Source organism: Lepus europaeus, chromosome 14 (assembly GCF_033115175.1).
Source record: "Lepus europaeus isolate LE1 chromosome 14, mLepTim1.pri, whole genome shotgun sequence".
In the NCBI taxonomy this organism is placed as follows: Eukaryota; Metazoa; Chordata; class Mammalia; order Lagomorpha; family Leporidae; genus Lepus; species Lepus europaeus.
The window spans coordinates 92,233,998-92,257,910 of NC_084840.1; the positions used below are offsets into that span (position 1 = coordinate 92,233,998).

Below are 23,913 nucleotides of genomic sequence, written 5' to 3' on the forward strand. Positions count from 1 at the left end.
TAATGAACACGGTTACTCTATTTGATATGCGACTTCATTCCTCACTCTACTCACAGTAGGAGAGCGTCAACAAGCTAGCCGAAGGAGAATGTTTTCTTAGTACTCTCCTTCTATCTTCGGCTCCAAAATGAATGCAGTGCTGACTTTAAAACTACAGATGTTGTAAAGAGTTTAGGAAAATGTGGTAAATTTTAAAGCAATTACTGCTAAATAACGCATACAGAATTGTTCAGAAGCAAGGGTGCACGTTGCCTTAAGATCACGTTGCCGTACTAGCTTCAATTAACTACACCCAAAATATGCAAAATCCGCCACTGGGAGAGAATACACAGTGGTCACTGCACCAGCGTGCTCTCGGGACAGCAGGGAGGCGTCCCCAGCACCAGACAGGAGACGGTCACGGGAATGACTTGGAAACTGCCAGGAGGAGGATTTCATTTTACTCAACAGCTACAGGAGAAACCAAATTAAACTGCTATTAATGATTCAGTTAATGTATAGCTAACTTTCCACTGAATAGAAATAAGAAAGATTTTCTTTTTTTTTTTTTAAGTATTCATTGGAAGGTTTTTATTAATTTCAAAGAAATGAACATTTTACAGTGGAGATAACTGGACACGCCTCCTTAGCCTTGGGATGGTGACACCACCCCTGCAGGAGGCACTGAGCAGGGCCAGCATCACCAACATCTCAGACAAGCAAGATTGTAACATGTAAGGAAGAAACCTAAAATGCAAAGATTCATGCTTCACCAAAAAAAAAAAAAAAAAAAAAAAGGCTTTTATGAGTAAGCCTCTAAGAATAACATCGGAGCAAACCAACAGTGAGCTTGAAGCCGCTGCTGTGTCAGTACTGACACACAGTATATAATTCCACTACAGACATTTATAGGGCTACGCAGGCAGATAAACCTAAAAAAAGCGTTTGGTGGAAAATGCCTAGCTTGATTTAAATTTTCTCCATCCACTTAGATCCTTCGACTAATTTCAGAAAAAGGGAATTAGAAAAATCCTGTCACTACCTATTGATTTTCCTATCAAACAATCCCTTTGTGCATCTAACTTTACATCTCTGTCACTCTAGTTTTCTATGCTTATGAAAAGTGGAGAAGGTATTTCAGTAAACCTGGAAATTATTTTTTTGTAATAATGCAAAAACCATGAACTCAACAGTCATCCACTTGGAAGAAAGCCTTCAGGGTTACCTCCAATACAATTTCTAAACCCAGAGAACAGTGAGAGATTACAGGCAAACCCTGCCAAGAGGGAGCTTTCAAACCAAACTTCTAAGGCAAACAGTATTAATGGAGAACATATTAAAATCTTATCAAAAAATATCCTTACAAGAAGAAATTAATGTCTAATCCCAGCTGAGCCTCACTTAATTTCTTCTGAGAACTTTGTATCAAATGAATGGTAATTGTGATTTATTTTTCATAGCAAGATCAATCTTACAGAAATAACAACAAATGGAGTAATAATGCATAACAAATATAACTACTGTAAACAAATAACTTTATACTTACACATTTATCATAAATGTATATGCATATATATCTTTATAAAACTAAAAAGAGCAGTTTCAGTAAAAACCAAACATAAGCAGACACACACAGATACTCCCCCTACCCCCACCAAGGTTACCTGCCAAATGAAACAGGATCTCTGTCATATTTAACAACACTTGTTTACAGTATTAGCCTTCTTTGACTAGATTCTGTGTTATACACACTTCACCCCTTACCGCATCTTGGGTAGTTTGTTCTGGGATAGTCCCTTTTGTATAACCTCAGAGACTGCCTTGTCTTAAGAAGGTATATGATAGATTATAAAAAATAGAAATGTCCAGTTGCTGAAGCAATTCCCTAGGGATTCACCTTATTAGGGTAATGTAGGGAGAGGGGAGATATTTCTACTGAAAACAACCTAAGCTCCGATCTCAAGAAAACCATATTCTCACCACTCTGCGGCAATCACGTGAATGAGGAAATGGTACTAAGAATTTCATGCATATGACTTTAAACAACAGATGGAAAATAAAGCCCGAAAGTGATAAAAAAAGGAGTAAGAAATTTTAAGAATATATCACCAATATCATCATCCTATTTGATCCAGCACAAAGAAACCGTGGGGTTGGTTCAATGCTTTTAGTCTACATTAGTATATGAAGAGCATTCAAAAAGTTCATGGAAAACATCCATTATGGAAAAATTATGCATGGATCTCATAAAAATTTTCTGCACCCAAACTGATTTAACTCGATTTTATACAAACTTTTTGAAGTATGTTCATACTGTATTTAGGCACTTTCTATAGATCCTGAACTGTAATCTTACTTGGAGTTGAACAAATTTTTCTATTAAAAATCTCTAGGAATCTTACCCACAGGGGTGAACCTCAATGCTAAAGTATTTTCAAGCCTGTCTTCAGTAATTAAGCACAGACTACAGAATGCTGCTGCTTTGACATGCCCTCTATATTCAATAGCAGAACATCTTTACACGAAACACAGAGAGCACAAATAATACAACCACGTGTCATCACATGTGTACATCAAATGCTTACACTGGTTCAAAACAAATGTTTGAGCAAAGAATCATACCTAACAATAGGAATGCTATCTAAAGTAAGATGTTAGTACAGATGGGAACAATTCACCATGAAATGTAATGCACAAAACTGGCCAAAATTCTCCTCCCTAGGAGTCCTACCTTGTCATTGGTGTCCAGTACAATGGTGCTGTGTCTCCACTTTGTCAGCACTATTGGTTCCTGCAGCCGCCTGTCCAGGCTCCTGCTTTTAATTATTTCTCTTTGCTGCTGGGATGATGCATTATACTAGAGAGAACAAAATACACTTCATAAACAACAGAAAAAAAAAACAACAGTGGAGTTTAAGCATGCTGACTCCAAAGATATGTGGCTATTAAGCAAAGTTCACCCCGCAACCCCACTGTGAATATTCTAGACTCCTCTTCTCATCTCTCACCAGCGCCGTGGCACAAGCGAGAAGACTGCAGATTTGGTGTTGGCCAGATCGAGCTATGTCTGGTAAATGTTTACCCTCCCTAAGCTGCTTCAGGTGTAACACACGTGTAACAGAAATACGAACTCATTCCCTGAGTCACCCAAAAGACCAAAGTATAAACCTGCCCTGACAGGCTCTCAGGAACTACGAGCTATCACAGTTTCTAAAATGAGCTCCTTGCATAAATGCACTTCTAAGGTTGCTTCTACTTCTAAAATCCATATGAATTTAATTTCAGGCTTGGATTTTAAAAATAATGCTTATGTACACAACAGGGATTTCATATTTAAGGACTGTTTTTCCTGGCTAAGAATTTTGTCTTTGTTTTCACTCAAAAGCCAGACGAGGATTTGTTCTTCTGAAGTGGGACTAGTTCTAAAGGCCACCCCTGAATATATCAGTTGTGTACAAAGAACAGGTTGTGCACAGAAGAAATTTCTGCAAAACGAAGAGCAGGTTTTCAGGCGTTATTAAATCATGCAAATGTTTGCAATGACAAGGAGAAACAAGAAAATGCACATGAGATATCCAAAACCTTAAGAGCTACATTGTCTTATACGGGCAAAATGACAAACGAAAACCAGTATTCTTTTTAATGGACTCACTCTTCTTTTCAAATTACACTTCTTACCCATTTCCCCATGCTTAAAAGACCAGCAAACTTTGGGCTGGCATTGTGGCACACTAGGTTAAGCTGCAGTCTGAAACACTGGCACCCCATATGGCGCTGGTTCAAGTCCTGGCTGCTTCACTTCCTATCCAGTTCCCTGTTAATGGTCAGGGGAAGCAGTAGAAAATAGCCCAAGTCCTTGGTCCTCTGCACCCTCATAGGAGACCTGGAACAAGCTCCTGGCTCCTGGCTTTGGACTGCCCCAGTCCTAGCCGTTATGGCCATTTGTGGTGTGAACCACAGGACAGAAGTTCTCTCTAACTCTGCCTTTCAAATAAATAAAACTTTAAAAAAAAAAAAAAAGAAAAAAAATATTTCAGACACATCAGATGCCCCCTGAAACAACTTCCAGATCCCATTTCCCTCCCTCCTCCCTCTCTCTCCAGCTGTGCTACAAAATAAATGTGGTATTTACCCACACACATTTTTTACACTTCAGTACACACTTATGTATCAATGAACATACTGTTTTATGGGTTTTTAAATTTTGTATAAATAAATTAGCACATGCATCTTTTTTTTAAAAAAGATATTTATTTATTTGAAAGTCAGAGTTACACAAAGAGAAGGAGAGGCAGAGAGAGAGAAAAAGGTTTTCCATCCACTGGTTCACTCCCCAGTTGGCCACAATGGCCCATGCTGCGCTGATCCAAAGCCAGGAACCAGGAGCTTCCTCCAGGTCTCCTACACAGGTGCAGGGGCCCAAGGACTTGGGCCATCTTCTACTGCTTTCTCAGGCCATAGTAGAGAGCTGGATCAGAAATGGAGCAGCCGGGACTTGAACTGGTGCCCATAAAGGACGCCAGCACTGCAGGTGGCGGCTTTACTAGCTACGCCACATGCATCATTTTCAACTTGCTTTTTTTTTTTTTTTTAACTCATACAGCCTCATTTTTGAAAGTATCTATGTTGGCTGGTACTAAGCAGCCCTAGCTCATTCATTTGTTTCTTCTCTAAAATAGTACATTATATGGAAACACTACCATTAGCCATTTTGCTATAAACAGACATCCAAAGGTAGCAGCACTAATCTATACTCCTTCCAGCAGAAGACGAAGCTTTGCACTGCCCCACATCCATCGACATTTGGCACTGTCAATCTTACACATGGGCGTGTACACAGAAAATACAAAAATGTACGCATACGACACTGAGAGGGGAATTCACAAGATTCGTGGAAAATAAATTAAAAGAAATTTCTTTGGGTACAAAAGGACTTTGAAATCCATGCAGATACGGGAGTTTCAAAAAGCCTATGGGGGCCGGCGCCGTGGCTCAATAGGCTAATCCTCCGCCTAGCGGCGCCAAAACACCAGGTTCTAGTCCCGGTCGGGGCGCCGGATTCTGTCCCGGTTGCCCCTCTTCCAGGCCAGCTCTCTGCTGTGGCCAGGGAGTGCAGTGGAGGATGGCCCAAGTGCTTGGGCCCTGAACCCCAAGGGAGACCAGGAGAAGCACCTGGCTCCTGCCTTCGGATCAGTGCGGTGCACCGGTCACAGCGCGCCAGCGGCAGCAGCCATTGGAGGGTGAAACAACGGCAAAGGAAGACCTTTGTCTCTCTCTCTCTCACTGTCCACTCTGCCTGTCAAAGAAAAAAAAAAAAGCCTATGAAAAATGTATGCCTGGATTTCAATTTCTTTTTGCACAAAACTCAACTTTTAATTCCATTCTTGCACGAAGACTTAAAGTACCCTTATATGGTTTAAAAGATTCATCTGAAGGGTGAAATGCTGTCTCACTGCTTTATTCATTTTTTTAATTTATTTCAAAAGCAAAGAGGCAGCGATTTTCCATCTACTGATTCACTCCTTAAATTCTTGCAACCAACAGGCCTGAGCCAGGCCAAAGCCAGGAGCCCAGAACTTAACCCTTGTCTCCCATGTTGGTCTCCCAACACTGCTGCCCTCTAGGATGGAACCGGAAGCAGAGCTGGATCTGAATCAGGTACTATTATATGGGTTGCAGGCCACTCCGTGGTGTCTTAACCACTGAAACCATTAAACGTTTTTTTTTATTTTAATATTTATTTGTGTGTCTGAAAGGCAGAGTGACAAAGAGAGGGGCAAAGAGACAAATCTTCCATTTGGTGATTCACTCCCCAAATGGCCACACAAGGGCTGGGCCAGGCTGAAACCAGGTACCTAAACTCCATCCAGGTTTCCCATGTGGGTGCTAGGGGCCCTAGTTTTGACTTTTTTTTTCTTTCTTTCTTTCTTTCTTTCTTTCTTTCTTTCTTTCTTTCTTTCTCTCTCTCTCTCTCTCTCTCTCTCTTTCTCTCTCTCTCTTTCTTTATTTTGACAGGCAGAGTAGACAGTGAGTGAGAGAGAAAGAGAGAAAGGTCTTCCTTTTTCCGTTGGTTCACCCTCAAAACGGTCACCACGGTCAGCACACTGTGCCGATCCTAAGCCAGGAGCCAGGTGCCTCCTCCTGGTCTCCCACGTGGGTGCAGGGCCCAAGCACTTGGGCCATCCTCCACTGCCTTCTGAGCCACAGCAGAGAGCTGGACTGGAAGAGGAGCAACCAGGACAGAATCTGGCACCCCAACTGGGACTAGAACCCAGTGTGCCGACACCACAGGCGGAGGATTAGCCTATTGAGCCACGGCGCCGGCCTATTTCTACCATATTTTCAGACTGACTTTTTACTAGAGAAATGGTTGGTTTTTAATGTTCACTTTGTATCTAGCAACTCGGAACTCTCATCAGCTTTAAGTCTGTAAATTCTCTTGGATTTTCTAATAATCAAAAGAATAATTATATCTTTTCCTTTTCAATTGTATTATTTCTTTCTCACATTTATTTACTTGTTGAATAGAAGTAGTGATTTAAAAAGTTCCAGTCTACTTGAGGGGCAACAGGTGATGGCTCAGGTAGTTGGGATACACCACCCATGCAGGCGTCCCGGATTGAGTTCCTGGGTCCTGGCTCCAACCCCAATCCAGTCCTATTCATTGCAAGCCTCTGGGGAGTAAACAAGTAGAAGAGCTCTCTCTGTCTCTCTCTCTACCTTACAACCCCTCCCCTTCCCTCTTCTCTAACAATTTCAAAAATTTTAAACCAAGTTTTAGTCTAGCTTCTAACTCTGATAGGAAATCTCTGTACTCTCCATGAAACAGGAGATAATATAGACTAAATGACAGAGAACATTTAACATGATGTCTCAGTACATTTGAAGTGATTTTTTTTTTAAATTTATTTGACAGGTAGAGTTTATAGAGAGAGAGAGAGAGACAGAGACAGAGAGAAAGGTCTTCCTTCTGTTGGTTCACCCCCTAAATGGCCGCTACGGCAGGTGCTGTGACAATCTGAAGCCAGGAGCCAGTTGCTTCTTCCTGGTCTCCCATGCGGGTACAGGAGCCCAAGGACTTGGGCCATCCTCCACTGCCTTCCAGGCCACAGCAGAGAGCTGGACTGGAGGAGGAGCAACCAGGACTGGAACTCGGTGCCCATATGGGATGCCGGCACTGCAGGCAGAGGATTAACCAAGTGAGCCACGGCACCGGCGCCTGAAGTGATTCTCTTATGGAAGTACATCCCTGGGTCACGGTTTTTTTTAAGCATTCTGAAAATCTTTTAACAGGTATGTTCAGACCAGTTATATTTAATGTAACAATGTACATGTTAAAATTTAAGTGTGATTTTTTTTTTTTAAGATTTATTTGAAAGGCAGAGTACCAGAGACAGAGAGTCAAAGAAGTTTCCATCGGATGACTCATTCCCTAAATGCCTATGACAGCCAGGGCTGAGCCAAGACAAGCCAGGAAGCAGGAGCCTCATCTGGGTCTCCCACAGAGGTGACAGTGGCCCAACAGCTGGGGCCATCATCTGCTGACTTCCAGGGGCACCAGCAGAGAGTGGACTGAAACAGAGTGGCCGGGTCTCAAACCAGTGCTCTGTTATGGGATGCTGATGTCAGAGGTAACGCTGAACCCACTGCACCCCACACCGGCCCCAAGTCTACTGTTTCATTCTCTTCTGTTTTCTCTTCTGCTGTCACTCCTGTTTCTTCTGTCCCGCCTCCCTGGGGGCTACTTGAGCAAGTTTTCCCATTACATTTTCATGTATCTATAGTTTAACTGAGTCACTCCTGTTAAGTTTTCTGGTGCTTGCTCTAAGGATTCTAATACAGGAATTCAATTTAGCACAGTTTGCTAGTGTCAACATGTTACTGTCTCAAGTGGAATACAGAAACCTTCCCAACAGTTGCATCCCTTTCCTCCTTCTCGCCACTTAAGGATGAGTTAGACGCCAACTCTACCTAACAGTACTACTTCACAGAAGTGCCAGGAATCTGTCAAATACTGTTCCAGAGAAGTCTCCCAGCAGTCAGCCTTGACATTCCCGGTTTTCTTCAGTCATCATTTCCCTTCAGTTTGAAAGGCAAACCCCCACAGCAATTCTTTGAGAGCAAGACTGCCAGTGATAAAAGTCTTCCTTTCATTCTGAAAATGTCTTGACTTTATTTTCGTTCCTGATGAGATCTTTGCTGTATGTACACATGAAGGCTGACGGTTCTTTTCTTTCCGCATGAGGTGTTGCACTACTTTCTTCTGCCTCCATGGTTTCTGACAAAACCACAGTCATTGGAACAATCACTACCTCACAGGTCACAGGTGGCTTAGTGAGTTGCTTTCCAAATGGGTGGTTTTTTGTTTGTTTGTTTTAAGGGATGGTACAGAGGTTATCTTCTATTTTCAAAATTATAACATGACTGAATATGGGTTTCTTTGGGATCAGGGAAAGAGAGAGTTTCCATCTGCTGGTTCACTCCATAAATGGCCGCAATGGCTGGGGCTGGGCCAATCAGAAGCCAAGAGACAGGAGCTTCTTCCTGGTCTCCCATGTGGGGACAGAGGCCCAAACGTTTGGGCCATCTTCTGCTGCTTTCCCAGGTGCACTAGCAGGGAGCTTGATCAGCAGTGAAGTAGCCAGGACTTGACTGGCACCCATATGGGATGCTGGTGCCACAGGCTGCAGCTTTACCCACTACACCACAGTGCCAGTCCCTCTGTTTTCAAAATCTATTTTCTCTCTGTGGCTTAGATTGCATAATTTATATTTTTTTGACTGTATAATTATTTCTAATAACCTAACCTCAGTATCACTGATTCTTTATTTTTTTCTTTTAAGATGTATTTGAAAGGTAGAGTTAGAGAGAGAAAGGAAGAGACAGAGAGAGAGGTCTTCCATCTGCGGGGTTCACTCCCCAAATGGCCCCAATGGCCAGGGCTGCACTGGGCCAGGCTGAAGCCAAAAGCTTGGAACTCCATTCAGGTACATCCATAAGTGCTTGGCAGAGGCCCGAGTGCTTATACCATCTTCCTCTGCTTTCTCAGGTGCAATAGGAGAGCGCGGGATGAGAAGCGGGGCACCCAGGACTCAAACTGGCACGCGGGATGCGGCGTCACAGGCAGGGGCTGAATCTGCTGCCCCAAACGCCAGCCCCAGCACCACTGATTCTTTTCTCTTTCCCCTGAATTCTGCCCCTGAGCCCAGCCAGTCAGTATTTTCCTTCGGAGGATTTTCATTTGGTTCTTCACGGTTTCCATTTCTTTGCTGAGACGCTGACGTTTTCACTCATCTCAAGGGTGTTCATACTTGCTGTGGTAGCATTTTCACGAGAGCTGCTCTAAAATCCTTATCAGAACCCCCTCAGTCTGGGCCATCTCTGTGTTAACAGCTATCACCTTTTCCCGTGGAAGTGAGATGTTCCCGGTTCTTTATAGGACGTGCAATTCCAGGATGTATTCTGACATTGTAAGTAATTTTTTTAAGACTCTGATTTCTATTTAAATTATTCTATTGTAGCAGGATGCCAATGTGTTTAGGTTGAGAATACATATCTTGGACCACTTTTATGATCTGTTGTTCAAATGTCAATTTAGTTTTTAAAATCTTTTTACTGCCGTTCGGCTCTGCCATTTGAATTCTGTCCAGAGGCAAATTTGAAACTTGGCAGTACTCCATGCCACATTTTAGTTTCTGAAGCTCCTACCGTGTTAATTCTGGTTATTTTCCTGCCTGGCCCACTAGAATGACGCCTAGGACTTGTGCACAACCTCAGTATCTCCCTCTCGCCTACCTAACCCTCCTCCCAGCCTCCCGCTGGATGGGGGCTGCCATGGTTCATTCGGGGCACGGTGAGGATGATTCACACGGCTCCTTGCATGTGCTGGGGCAGGCTGGTCAACAGGGCTGCAGCCGCCCCGAGGGCTGGGGCAGGGATAGGAAGGTGCTGTTTCATGAATGCTGGTTAGGGACAGCTGACAGGGAACCATACCACGTTCTGCGTAGCACATGACGCAGAAGGACATGCTTCCTTTTGTGTTGTTCACCAAAAATATGGCAGGAATAATGAAAAGACAAGAAAGAACGGCTTTCTTAAGGTGTCAATCATTTCCTTCCACAGATTTGGGGGTTGGATAAAAAGTTAGCTGATCTAGAACAGCTAATTCTGCTCAACTCTGCTCCCTGTATCTCTCCTCCTCCTCCTCCTCCTCCTCCTGTGTCCAGTGGGCTAGCCTGGGCATGTTCCTCTCATGGTAACCAGAGCAAGCCCTGATGCTCAAGCCCATTTCAATACTTTGCTCTCATTTCAGCAGCCAAAGCAAGTCACATGACTGAACCCAGTGAATGGCAGGCACCACCCCATCTACAGCAGGAACGACGTGGGCAGGGTGCAGAATGCAGCCAACGGTGCAAACCACCAGAGCAGGCAATCAGTCTGTTCACCATCTGATGGCTTTTCAGCCGTCTGAAGTTCTGCAGACTCAGCAGAATTTATCAGCGTGTGGATTTATTATGCATCCTGGTCAATATTCAAAGCATATTTTTTATTGAAAGACTCATGCCTTTCTTCAATTCCCACAAATTATATTTTTAAAATCTTATTTCCCTACCATTTCTTCCATTCTTTTCTTTTAGGATTGCTACCATATTATTATAGGAAACTTTCAACCTATTTGCAATCTCTCTTAACTATGTTTTCATATATTAAGAAAATTTATTTCATCTGGAGTAAACAGAGCACTCTAGTTCTTGATTTTCACGCTTTATCTGGGGTTCTGAGTAAGACTTCATCTTCAGTGGGAAATGTTTTATTTTCTCTCTCTTCACTCACCCTCCCTTATTTCTCCTTCCCAACCCTCCCTCCCATCTTGCAGTTTTGTGATTGCTTTAGCCTACATCCAGTCCAGAACCAGGTATGTTTACAGGAATGAGTGTGCATATTCTACTTTACTTAGCTGTCATATGAACAAGTTTCTTATTTCAAATTTATAACAAACTTCTTAAGGCTGAAGACCATACCCCATGTCCTTGTCATCACAACACCACACAGTACTGAACACCAAAGAGGTATTCAGAAAACAGTGGTTAAATTAAACTTCTAATATTTGCACTGGGGGTTCTAAGTCTATTTGACAGAATAGTCTTAAATTGCTTAGGGTACAGAATTTAACTTGCAATTGCTTTTACTCATACAGTAATAACCAGTAGGTAGGGGTTCTAGTATTTTTCCACACTTCCTCATTTCCAGCTTAGACAATTTAAACCTCCTCCTCACAACCAATTTAACTAGCAGGTCAAGAAACTGCCAAGACCTAACACTTTACCCTAAGAGGCCGATGGCGGCAGGAGCTGAAACATGATGCTGAAAGTGAGGACCTAACTCTGGTGACAGGACAATCCACATCCTTTTCTACTACTGAAGAACGACCCCATGAGATTTCGATGGAGCTCAGATTCTTGCTCCTCCTCCTCTTCCTTTCACTCAATCCATCTCCAGAAACGACTGGGTGTCCAAGCATTGAATCTGTGATTCTGACCAAGGAAAGCATGGAAGCTAGTAGAATCCTATGGGAATATTTAGCCACTCTTCAGTGAAGTCTCCAAATTGCTCCTCATACATGAGGAGTCTTCAAACCGTTCACGAAAAGTGTGCATTACAAAAAACCATGAGTAGATTTCAAAAAATTCTCCCAACAAAATACCTCATGCTACCTTGCTGTAATGCATCTGTATAGGATCTAGTCTGAGGCACGAAGAAACTAAGACATCAGTTTGAAAAGAGCCCTGGGCATTAAGAGAGAACATCAAATTTATGGTGATGGCTGGGTAGAAAAATTGTGAAATCAGTGATGCTTTATGAAAAGTTCACGGGGACAATGCCCCACAGAAACTGACAGTTTACAAACGGATTACTCATTCCAAGGGACATGATGATGTTGAAGATGAAGTCTGTGGTGGCAGACCGTCCACAGGAACTTTGTGACCATAAAATGGACCTTGTTCATGGCCTAACTGAAGAGGACTGACAACTGACAGCAGAAACAACAGCCAAAAGCACAGCGTCTCAACTGGCTCAGCTTATCCAATTCCGAATTTAAAATTAAAGTGGAGGGGCCAGCACCGTGGCACAGTGGGTTAATCCTCTGCCTGCAGCCGGCATCCCATATGGGGGCTGGTTCTAGTCCCGGCTGCCCCTCTTCCAATCCAGCTCTCTGCTATGGCCTGGGAAAGCAGCAGAAGATGGCCCAAGTGCTTGGGTCTCAGCACCTGAATGGGAGACCAGGAAGAACAAGCATCTGGCTCCTGGCTTCGGATCAGCATATCTCCAGCCATTGCAGCCATTTTGGGAGTGAACCAACAGAAGGAAGACCTTTCTGTCTCTGTCTCTCCTCTCACTGTCTATAACTCTACCTCTCAAATAAATAAATAAATAAATAATTAAAGTGGAGCAAACCTTCTGCTTGATTGGTGCCCAAACTGCCGCACCCACATCAGCTGCCGACAAGAACAGAGTTTCATTGGAAATTTCACACAAGTGGGATCAAGACTCTGAAACATTTGTTCACAGAATTCTAATAGGGGATGAAACACGGCTTTAATAGTATGGCCCAGAAGACAAAGCACAATCAAGGCAATGGCTGCCAGCAGGCAGAACTGGTCCAGTCACAGCAAAGCCAGAAGTCACGAGAGTTAACAGTTCTGGGGGACGCTCAAGGCATTTTGCTTATTCGCTTTTTGGGGGACCAAAAAAAAAAAGTAGTATCTGCTTACTAGGAGAAAGCAGCCAATGTTCCAGCAGAGAAATGCATGGGAAAACTCTGCCAGAGAGCCACTCCCAGTACAGCAATGCTCCTGCTCCCACGTCTCATCAAACACACACACCGGCACAACGGGAGGTCATCCACCTTACAGCGCTGACACTGTTAAATTCCCAGGATCACCCCTTTATGGACAGACTAAACACCCAGCATCACGCCTACAAAGGTGTCTGGAACTCGACAGGGCTCATGGTGAGAAAGAAGGCTTACAGGAACCTTCAGCCTCTTCCCTTCAGATCGCCCGAACCTGGAACCAGTCGCTCAAGAGAAGCGCTCGGACTGACCGCATCACGCCAAGGGCTCAGAGACCCCAGTGAAAGAACACACGCTGCACCGCACCTCAGCTGACTAGCTGACGCACTGACAGGAACTGTGACTCAACTTGTCCACGGGAACAAAAATAATTCATGCATGTTTAAGTTTTGTATTAACAAAACATGAGTCTTCTATAACCTAAATAACTTCCAGTGGACTTTCAGCAGATTTTTCTCTTGGCTTCTTCAAAGTCAGATCTCATATTTTACGACTGGCAGAAGCAGTCACTGTTGCATGGTTTTCAGTACTTAAAAGCTATATCCCCAAAATATATTCTTAGCTCACATAGAAATTATTACAGATTTTGGCCATCACAATTCATAAAATTTCTTTTCAAAGTAATCACATCATACATGATTACATTGTTTTTATAAATGGGATTAATTTCAAAACGAAATGGTTGAGATATTCTATAACTTCTTTCTAGCACATTTCTTTTAAAAATATTTATTATTAATTTATAATGCACACCTCTTTTTCTCTCAAGGTTGGAACAGCCATATTAAGCTTGGGATATTACTTACCCATTAAAAATCTTATTGAGAGCCAAATTTGGAAAATAACACACTTATAATTTTTTGTAGAAATTTAACTAAAGATAAAAAACTTGCTATAATATCTCTCCACTGCTTACTAATGAACATCACAAATGCTGAGTCTTCGTACAACCTTAAACAAGATTTTATTTTCTGAACCAGATTCTGAAAGTATAAATTACAAGTGATGAGAATGGGAAAAAAAGCCACAACTGGTTTATAGAATATTTCATAAGTTACGGAATATACAAAACTTTCACCCTTGAAATGTGAGGAGCAGTTTATGGCACTTTTAGATGTACTTTTATTTGGATCTCTCTAGATTCCTGGTTATTTTAAGGTTTATAAGGTAAGAACATTGTGTGATATCTTCGTAACTCTTTGCAAATGAGTTTTGTCATTAAAATATAAAACCTGTATATATATATATATATATATATATTGACAGGCAGAGTGGACAGTGAGAGAGAGAGAGAGAGAGAGAGAAAGGTCTTCCTTTTGCCGTTGGTTCACCCTCCAATGGCCACTGCAGTTGGCGCGCTGCGGGGGGGGGGGGGGGGGGGCATACCGTGCTGATCCGATGGCAGGAGCCAGGTGCTTATCCTGGTCTCCCATGGGGTGCAGGGCCCAAGGACTTGGGCCATCCTCCACTGCACTCCCTGGCCACAGCAGAGAGCTGGCCTGGAAGAGGGGCATCCGGGACAGGACCGGTGCCCCGACCGGGACTAGAACCCGGGGTGCCGGCACCGCAAGGCAGAGGATTAGCCTAGTGAGCCGCGGCGCCGGCTAAAACCTGTATATTTTTAAAATAATCATATTGTATAAATGTCAATTTTAATATGACCTCTAATTGTGAAAGTGTTGTTAATTTAAACAAAGTGGTTAAAAATATGCAATAACTTTTTTCTGAACTGGGAAAAAGATAAAGTACAAATGTAAATGTGTGATAGAGAATCCAAAAACACTTATTTGAAGATTTGATCTGTTTTTTAATTACAAGAAAATACTGGGCTATATTTGACAGGCAAATTAAACAAATATTTTCTTTATCTACCCCATCCCCACCCCTAACAAGTTTCCAAGACAGCAACCTGTGTTGTTCCACAGGATCACCAAATTTTTAAAGCTCCAAGTTATGGAGCTCTTTTGCTATAACACCAACTCATATTTACAAGGGTACCCTTAAAAATCAATTACAGGCTATACACCTTACCCTCCGAGTATCAGTCATATAATTTCATACAGTAATTAAAGGCCAGATACTATTCACAGGAGGAAGAAACTATGATAGCATTACTTTATTGGATCAGTATTTCACAACCTTTACTCAGTTTAGTAATACCGTGTGATTTTTTTCTTTATTCATGTGTCATTTATACTACTGACATCTTTAAATTGACTTCAATTTCCTTAAAAACTAATGTATATGAAACAATTGATACCACAGTTTTGTCTGCCAATTCTAGCTGTTTTCTAAAACATTAAAATATTATACCAATAAGAATTGAAATGTTTGCTCAGCTGTCACCTAAAATTAACTCAAGTGTCAATAATGACGTGTCCATGACTAGTCTGAAACAGTGCCTCAGATAAAGTCAGCCACAGTGTGCATACCTGTTTGAAAAGAAACATTCAGGCTAGGACCCGATGATCCTATCACAGCATACTGCCTATCCCAACCAATGCTGACACAATTTTAACAATTACAACACATATTTAATTCAAGGTAATTTGAACATTGAATTACTTTTATTTCTCTTTAAAAAAAAAAAAGATTAAGTAAGAGACTTAATGTAGAAAACACAGACTCCTGGACATAAGGTGCCATTATTGGCACGAAGAGAATTCTTATCTCCTGGGATAATGAAAGACCAATTTCAAGTTAAACCAAAAAATTGAATAGGAATAATTAGTATAATATATCAAAGATAACTGCACAGCTTTTAAAGATTTAGCCAGTCACATGCTTCATGATGAACTGTGGAAAAACTAGTCTTGTCACTTTTAGAACTTGGGTAAACATTTACCAACAAATCTGCTGAGACTGTATTCAGATATTACTTCACCTGCTAATTTTTCACAGAAATTCAGCGTTCAGAGTCATTACCTTTGGCAACTCCCATTCTGACCGAGATCCATCCGCACTGTAGTAATATTGTCTACCTTGATCATCAACGTGCTTGAGCCACTATAAAAATACACAGGTTTATTTAAATAAAAGTGAGTTTCATCCACTACTACAGAGACAGTAGACATTATTCTTATACTACTTCCACAAGAACACTGCAAAGCAATTTGACAAACTTAGTATACTAACAGAGCTGCATTTCTGATTTGGCAAGAAGAAGTATTAATATTACATTGTGTGTTTTTCTTTCTCTTTCCTCCAACGTTAGGCCAGTGATTCCAGCATCACTTAAGGATGTAACAAGGAACACAGCCCTGGAACACAGCACACTCCCATCCTGGAGACAGGCTGGGGAAACTGACAAAGGGGAACTATTTTTCAATCTTTAAAAACAAAACTCAACTATTTAGGCCTCATTCATGAAAATCCTTGGGACTGCCTTCCTTAGTCAATACATTTTATCAACACTACTGAAGCAACAATAGCAAGAACTGTGTGCAGCAGAATAAGGAGGAACAGGGTGGTGGGGAGGTGACATGATCTTGGTTATAAAATAAACGAAACTACTGCTGCCTTATGTTCTTAGGCTGGAAAGAGAAGCAAAAACCAACACCGCCAGGTATAATACACATAGAGTGTCCACATTTATTCCCAACCAAACTAATCATAAAGCACTAGATTCATGGCTTTTAACAAATTTGGTTATAATAATTTTGAAAAGAGAGTAGAGGCAATGTACAATTACAGATGGTTGAAAATAATTCCCAAAAAAATGCTTCCTGAAGAAATCTAAACACAACATCCGACAGGCCTACCCATGACAGGTCTGTTTGAAATGGCGTCAACAGCACAAAAGTCCCACCATTGTGAGCAGTCAAAAACCATGAATCAGTAGTTATATACTGCCTTTTCACATGGTTGATCAGCATATTTACAGAATTACAATGAATAACAGTCTCCTAAGTTTGTCCTTAAAATATTATTAAACTTCAGTACACAACTATGTTATGAGAGAATTCTGTCAAGAAACACTAGATGAGAAAAAAAGAATGTACCTTTTCATTAGTATAGTCACTGGTATATAAGGTATGCCCACGTTCATCCAACTCTTCTGACCAACCCCTTGGAGCAGAACCACACTGACTATCTGACTGGCTGTTACAAAGGCTCTGGTAGTTCTCCTCTGACGAAAGCAGCTATAAATGGTCAGAAACACAAGGATTTTTCTTCTTTGAACATCAACATGCAGCAATTGAAAATCTAAGAGATCAACTTTTCTTGCCTATAAGTACTAAGATATTTTGAATATATTTGAATAGTTTTGTTTAAAACAAACTAGTTAGTCGTTAAGTATTTAAGTATTATAAGTGGTGAGGTAAAAATTAATAATAGTTATTTTAACACATTAATGCAATCCTAGAAACATCACAATGAAATGGAAAACGATGTTTTCAGGCAAAGGAGTGAGAAATGCTACCTTCCATTTAAGCAGCTGTTCAACAGACACCACGTTAACAAACGACAGGAATACATGTGTGTGTAAACAAAGGAAGGATGAGGAAACTTCAGACTGTTAGGACGAGTTTCCTGAAAACCCTCACTCCTCTGCGTATCCCATGAGTAAGATCAAAAATCCAGTAGGGACACAATAGGGGTGTGCACGATAAACTTCAGACATACAAGGGGACTTCAGAAAGTTCATGGAATGAGGAGTTAAAAGGTAAGTTGTTTGATGCAAAAGATTTTTGAAATCCATGCATAGTTGTTTCCTAAGACACACATTCCACGAACTTTTTAAGTTACCCTTGTACAAAAGGAACACACTGGAAGACCAAGAAAACTTAACAGTTATTGATGCTTCTTAACAAACCAGAGGTAACACAATGTTACTAAGCAGCAATCTGTTTACTGCACTTAAACCTCATTTATTCAACAACTAATCATTTGGTTAATCCTCATGGGCAACTGATATTTCCTATCACCTCTAGGTAAAACAGTTTCAGACTATATTTTCTACTACTGTAATTTAATATGAAATCTTGAAGATGGATAGACTCTCAATGTCGCATGTAAAGATACAAAGTGTACATTATTAACTTTTCACAAAAACTGACACAGACAACTTTGCAGAAGCATTACATAAAAGTGAGCTGTGTTTTGCAACATAATACTTCGAAAAAATGAAAAGCCTAATTCAAAACTTCAGAATGTCTTTTTATTTAACTGCAACACCTTAAAATGTAATCCTGTGTAGGAGTATATTTTAGAAGCTGAATAAAAGAAGGAAATCTAATTAGTAAAATTAATGTAAGAAAAAAAATCAAAACCACTAAATCAGTTTTCCCATAAATATAATTTTCTAGTTGACAGAATGTTGATCACAACTGTCCAATGTTCTCTTCTGGTATGACAAACAACCTCCAGTATCTTGGTATGTTTTACCCAGAGGAACTCTGAGATCTTGATACCTACTGGTAGAAAACAGTCATATAATGGCAATTAAATAAAAAAATTAGGATAATTTTAGCAAGCAGTCTCCAAACGTTAACTGTTCTATATTAAATAATTCTATGCAGGAGGGCAGCTGGCTCAGTAACTTTGGGTATATTCTGCAGTGAATGAGCCCTAGCTGAAATATAGCAGGTCTGCTTACAGGAACCTGGTAGGTAGGTACACCTACTGGTCATCTGCATGAATACAGTTAAAACTGTTACATTAATCATCAGTGAGCAGTGAGCAAGAGGCTAGTTGAGAAACACCCAGAGGTCACACACTAAGGAGAAGCAAGAATCCAGGGAGCTAAACAGAATAAAAAGACCAGCTTTCTTCTGGAAGGCATTTGCAAAACCTCAAACTGGAACACTGTTTTTCAACATCATGAAAACCCTACAATGCAGAGCTGAGATCCCCCAAAATTTAGACCCACAGAGTATGAGTGATCAGAAACAAAACTTGCCCTTTTATTCCACATGAGGAAAATTGAAGGAATCTTCCCCAGACCACAAGGCAGTCTTCAAGCAACCTAAGTTACTGCTACCCAGGTGGCCTAGAAAACCAAAGCTGACGTCCCCCTCATGAGCTCCTAAGAACCACAGTCTCACATTAAAACAGAGAACAGACACATCCCACTACCTCACGTGTGAGAATCAAAAAGAAAACAGACACCATCAGAAACCTCACATACCAGAAGTCAGAAAAACAAAACACAAGTGGCTGACACCATGGCACTGCGGGTTAAAGCCCCAGCCTGCAATATGGGTGCTGATCACATCCCAGCTGTTCTACTTCTGTTCCAGCTCCCTGCTAATGTGCCTGGGAAAGCAGCAGAAGATGGCCCAAGTCCTTGGGCCCCTGCACCTGCGTGGGAGACCTGGAAGAAGCTCCTGGCTTCAGATCAGCACAGCTTCTGCCATTGCGGCCATTTGGGGAGTGAACCAGTGGATAAAAGACCTCTTTCTCTCTGTGCCTCTGCCTCTCTATAACTCTGCCTTTCAAATAAATAGATAAATCTTAAAAAAAAAGAAAAAGAAGAAGAAGAAGAAAAAGGAAAAGGAAAAAGTACCGTGTTCATGCTGCAAAGTGTCGTTATACTTTTGGAATAAAATATGTTGTCTGCTTCAAATGGTTCAGGAGAAAATTCCATTTGGGGATGGTGTGTGTCTGGGAGGATGAAAGGAGACAGAAATAAAAAGAATGTGGTAAAATGGTAAAAACTGGCATATCCAGATGAAGGGTCCATGGTATACTGATGTTCACCTAACTTTTGTCTAAGTTTAAAAGTTTTCAAAACTAAAAGACATTGAAACCCTTCCAAATAAAAAATAACTTTTTTTTAAATGTAAGTACTGATTCAACATCAAAGAAAGACACAGATAGATAAAAAGAATGAAGAGGAGCTAGATTTGGAAATGCTGAGGATGAAGCACATACCGACACGGTGAGCAGATCACACACGCACCTAGTCAGAGTTCCCAAGTGGGGCAGTGGCTATATACAGATAACAGCTAAGAATTTTCCAGAACCCATCAAAGACAGGGATCCGCTCATTCTTCAGGAGTTCTGACCACAAAGCCCCAGCTGGAAATAAAGATGCCTTCACTTAGTCACATCAACGTGCAACTGCAGAGATGGGGTCTTAAACGCTACCCTCAAACCTCCCCTAAAAAAAAGACAACCTGAAAGCTGAATTCCCAGCATCAACAACGGCAGCCAGTACAACACGATAATAAAATCTCCCACGAACTAGGAAAAACCAAACACACAGTCAGTTTAGACCCCTATATTCGTTAAATTATTCTTCAAAAACCATGGGTAAAATCAATAAAGTTCCAAACAAAAGCCAAGATTCTAAGAATCTATTGGTAACAGATACTGATAAGGGATTTTTTTTTTTTAAAAAGATCTATTTATTTATTGGAAAGGAAGAATTAGAGACACAGACACATCCTCCACCTGCTGGTTCACTCCCCAAGTGGCCACAATGGCAGGGCATGGGCCAGGCTGAAGCCAGGAGCCAGGAGCTCCATCCGGGTCTCCCATGTGTATGAAGGGGTTCAGTATTTGGGCTATCACCTGCTGCTTTCCCAGGTGCATTAGCAGGGAGCTGGATAGGAAGTGGAGCAGCCAGGACTCCAATGGGTGCCTTATATGGCATTGCAGGCAGTGGCTTTACCCTCTATGCCACAACACTGGCCCCAGATGAAAGAATTTAAAAGCATGCACTTATAAAGAAAATATGAGAAAAAAAGATAATGTGGGAAAATAAAATGATAAACTGAGAATTAACTTGAGTTATCATGTACAAGAAGACTAAACACAGAAATAAAATATATGACATTAGCACAAGAGCACAATAAGGATACTTCAAAATCTTTATGGAAAATGAAATTAAAAGGTAAGTTTATTTTTGGTGCAAAAAAAAAAAAAAAAAAAAAAAGCCAGAAGCCCAGGCACATGAGGGGGACTTCAAAAGTTAATAAGGGGACTACACTGTGGCATAGCAGGTTAGCCACTGCTTGCGAGGCCAGCATCCTACAGCAGAGCACCAGGTAAAGTCCTGGCCACTTGCTTCTGATCCAGCTCCCTGCTGATGTACATGGGAAGGCAGTGGAAGATGGAGCAAGTGCCTGGGCCCCTGCCACCCACATGGGAGACCAGCTGGAGTTCCTGGTTCCTGACTCCTGGCTTCGGTCTGGTCCAGCCCCAGCTGTTGCAGCCAACTGGGGACTGAACTAGTGGATGGAAAATCTGTCTCTCTCTCTGGTCCTACTGTTTTACCTTTCAAATAAAAAAAAAAATCTTTTATTAAGAAAGTTAATGAAAAATGAATATTATAAGAAAACTATAAATAGATTTCAAGTACTTTTGGTATCAAAATAAACTTGTCTTCTAATTCTGTTTTCCACAAAAGCTCTGAAAAGTACTCATGTGTATTTGGGCACGGCTTTTGGAATCAAGAGGACAGTGACTAACTTCTGACTTAGGTGCTACAGGTGGCCAGGTCAGGATTCTAGGGCAGGGTTTCTCGTCAGCAGAGCTGTGGAGAGCTGTCCTGTGTGCTGCTGGAGGCTCAGTAACGTCTCGGGCCTGGACCCACTTCATGCCAGTAGCACTACTCCCCTTGTTGTGACAACCAAAGAGCCCACAGACACCATCAAATGTCCCTGGAATGCAACGTCACCCTGGTGAAGCAGCCTGGTGTAGGGCAGCCACTAAAGTAACAAGATGAAAGAGTACACACTTGGCCCCTCTCCAACTCCACTGATGTAAATCCAGAACAGGGCAAACACCAAATGAGACAACAGCCAGACAAGCCAACGAAGACCTAATGATGCACACAGAAGAGAGCAGGCCCCAAGTGGCCTGGGCAGGGCAGCGAGGGGAGATGAAACCCACCAAGTTACAGAGCAGAACCTGCACGTGGCTCAGGAACGGCTAAGGAACCTCTGTAACCAGGGAGCAAAGGCAGTGCTACCAAAACAGCAAGGACTAAAATTGCCGGGATCCTCTCCTCTGAGCCCAATCACTAGACATGTAGCCCCTTCTCTCAGCCCGGTCACTAGGCATGTACCCCCTTCTCTGAGCCCAGTCACTAGGCATGTACCCCCTTCTCTCAGCCCGGTCACTAGGCATGTACCCCCTTCTCTGAGCCCGGTCACTAGGCGTGTACCCCCTTCTCTGAGCCTGGTCACTAGGCATGTACCCCTGCCATACCCCAGCAGACTCCTGGGAACTGATCCCTCTGAGCAGGGACAAACTCGGGTTCTCGGTTGAGAGACAACATACACGACTGGGACATAGGTACCAACACAGAGAAGGAGACGCCAGAAGAACAGGCAGCCCTCACTTTCCAGACAGCAGGGCTAAGCCGGGGCTCCATGGAGACCCTGCCTGATGCGTGCAGAAGCAAAGACCTAGAGGTTCTAACACTGGAGACTCCCCGTAAGCACTAACCACCTGTGACCGTGGCAGAACAGTGTGCCCTACCTAGAGTCCTGTGCCCAGGCACGATGTCAGCTAAACACTGAGAGCGCAGGGCAGGATTTCTCACCCACGCACATCCTGGTTTGCCCTCTCGTACACAGCTTTTCTCAGGAAGTCAGAGGAGAAGTGCTGGAGCCACCTCGGGAACAGCTATTTCTACGAGTCTGCGCAGAGATTGGTCGTGTAAGCGGAGACCCCGACAGACAAATCGCTCCCGTGTATGTATTCAAACAGAAAGCTAAAGAACATGTTAAACGTTTCTGGCGCTACTTCAAACTTTCTATGTCTGTAATTTAGCCTTTTCCCTAATTCTCCCAAATATAAGCTTTTATTTTATTACCGACTTATAATGCAAATCTAATTTTGCTAACTTTCTTATCCAGTTAAGCAGAACAATTTCTCTCACTAGTTTTTCTCTCATTCTTAAACACTAACAGCACAGGCTACCACTGAACCAGAGCTATAAATAACTACCCGAAAAACAGCACATGAAGGGGGGTTATTAACTACAGAAGGCTTTCCTGCATTTTGCTCAGCACAGGGTATGTTGCTTGGCCCTCCAGCTCCTACCTACCTGCAGCTCTGCTTTACTTTGTGCGAGCCCCCTACCCTCCACAAGAGCAGGTGTCCTACACAGGTGTGGGACTCCCCTCTGACTGTCCCCCCAGCCCAGCAATCCACATCTACACACTCTACCAGCATCTCATCAGGCCACAAGCTGAGCGCCTCTCGAGACACAGCCGACCAACTCACAACACTACCGTGAGGAAGTGAGGGCAAAGGCGGAGCCAGAGGCAGCAAGACTGTGAAAGCACTCGTGAGAGAAAGATGGCTGCCGTAAGCAGCTCGTCAGACTGACAGGGTGATCACTGTAACAGAAGAACTGCAGTTAGTTTCCTGATACAAGTACAAAGGATCTTGTACCTCTGAGAGACAAACTGAGAAGAGCCTGACAGCCATGCGAAAGCACCTGCTTTAATCAGATAATTTATTTCTACTTATTTAGCTTAGTCACATCGACTCTTTTCCTCCTTTTCTGAAAATTGCCACTGGTTATATAACAAAAATGACTGAATTGGTGCCTTCTAATACAGGAGTGAGCAACTTCCACCCACTTCGGGCACGGGTAAGCATTTAGGTTAGCCGATGACTGCTAGTTAGAGATTAGGAAATAACTAGCACCAGTATGGCGAAACTTGGGAATCAGTTAGTGTCTTAGAGATGCAAGTGTCCTACCATCGTCTTGCTACCATGGCACAAAGCGACTCAATTCTTTTGCTTCTCAATCAACAAAGAGAACACCGGGCAACTCACTGGTCGGCTCCGCGCTCTCACATACCTCTTGATCTCCCGGGCTGTGGAAGTCTCCTTTGCTTGCGTCCCGAGTCCAGCGGGGCGGTTTCCAAGTTCTTTCCTGAGTCCCTCGGTTGTAGTAGTAACAACGCCCCGAGCCGTCCTTGTGGGTTTCCCATTCTCCGTTAATCTGAATGGCGGGGCTCCCAGGAAGCGGAGGCAAAGCAGACTGGGATATTTTCAGTTCCTGTAGATTGGCGTAGACAGGAGAATCTGGCCTTCCTTGACTTGGAGGTGTAGTGGCCTGTGACACGGAAATAAAAACACATGTTCAAAAAAGCACGTTTAACAAATTAAAT

General features: G+C 42.4%; 1 protein-coding gene across 3 annotated transcripts in view; it reads right to left on the bottom strand.

The window, feature by feature from the left end:
* ARHGAP12 (Rho GTPase activating protein 12) overlaps nt 1-23,913 on the bottom strand; it is a 128,831-nt gene that overhangs the window by 28,474 nt on the left and 76,444 nt on the right. For 2 of the 3 annotated variants that reach the window (XM_062211134.1, XM_062211133.1), the window contains exons 4-7: nt 23,601-23,858; nt 16,834-16,974; nt 15,758-15,838; nt 2,711-2,836 (exon numbers count right to left, since the gene is read on the bottom strand). In XM_062211134.1, the coding sequence (XP_062067118.1) occupies nt 2,711-2,836; nt 15,758-15,838; nt 16,834-16,974; nt 23,601-23,858 (606 nt within the window). The remainder of the gene's footprint in view (nt 1-2,710; nt 2,837-15,757; nt 15,839-16,833; nt 16,975-23,600; nt 23,859-23,913) is intronic. The other variant, XM_062211136.1, reaches the window with a different exon arrangement.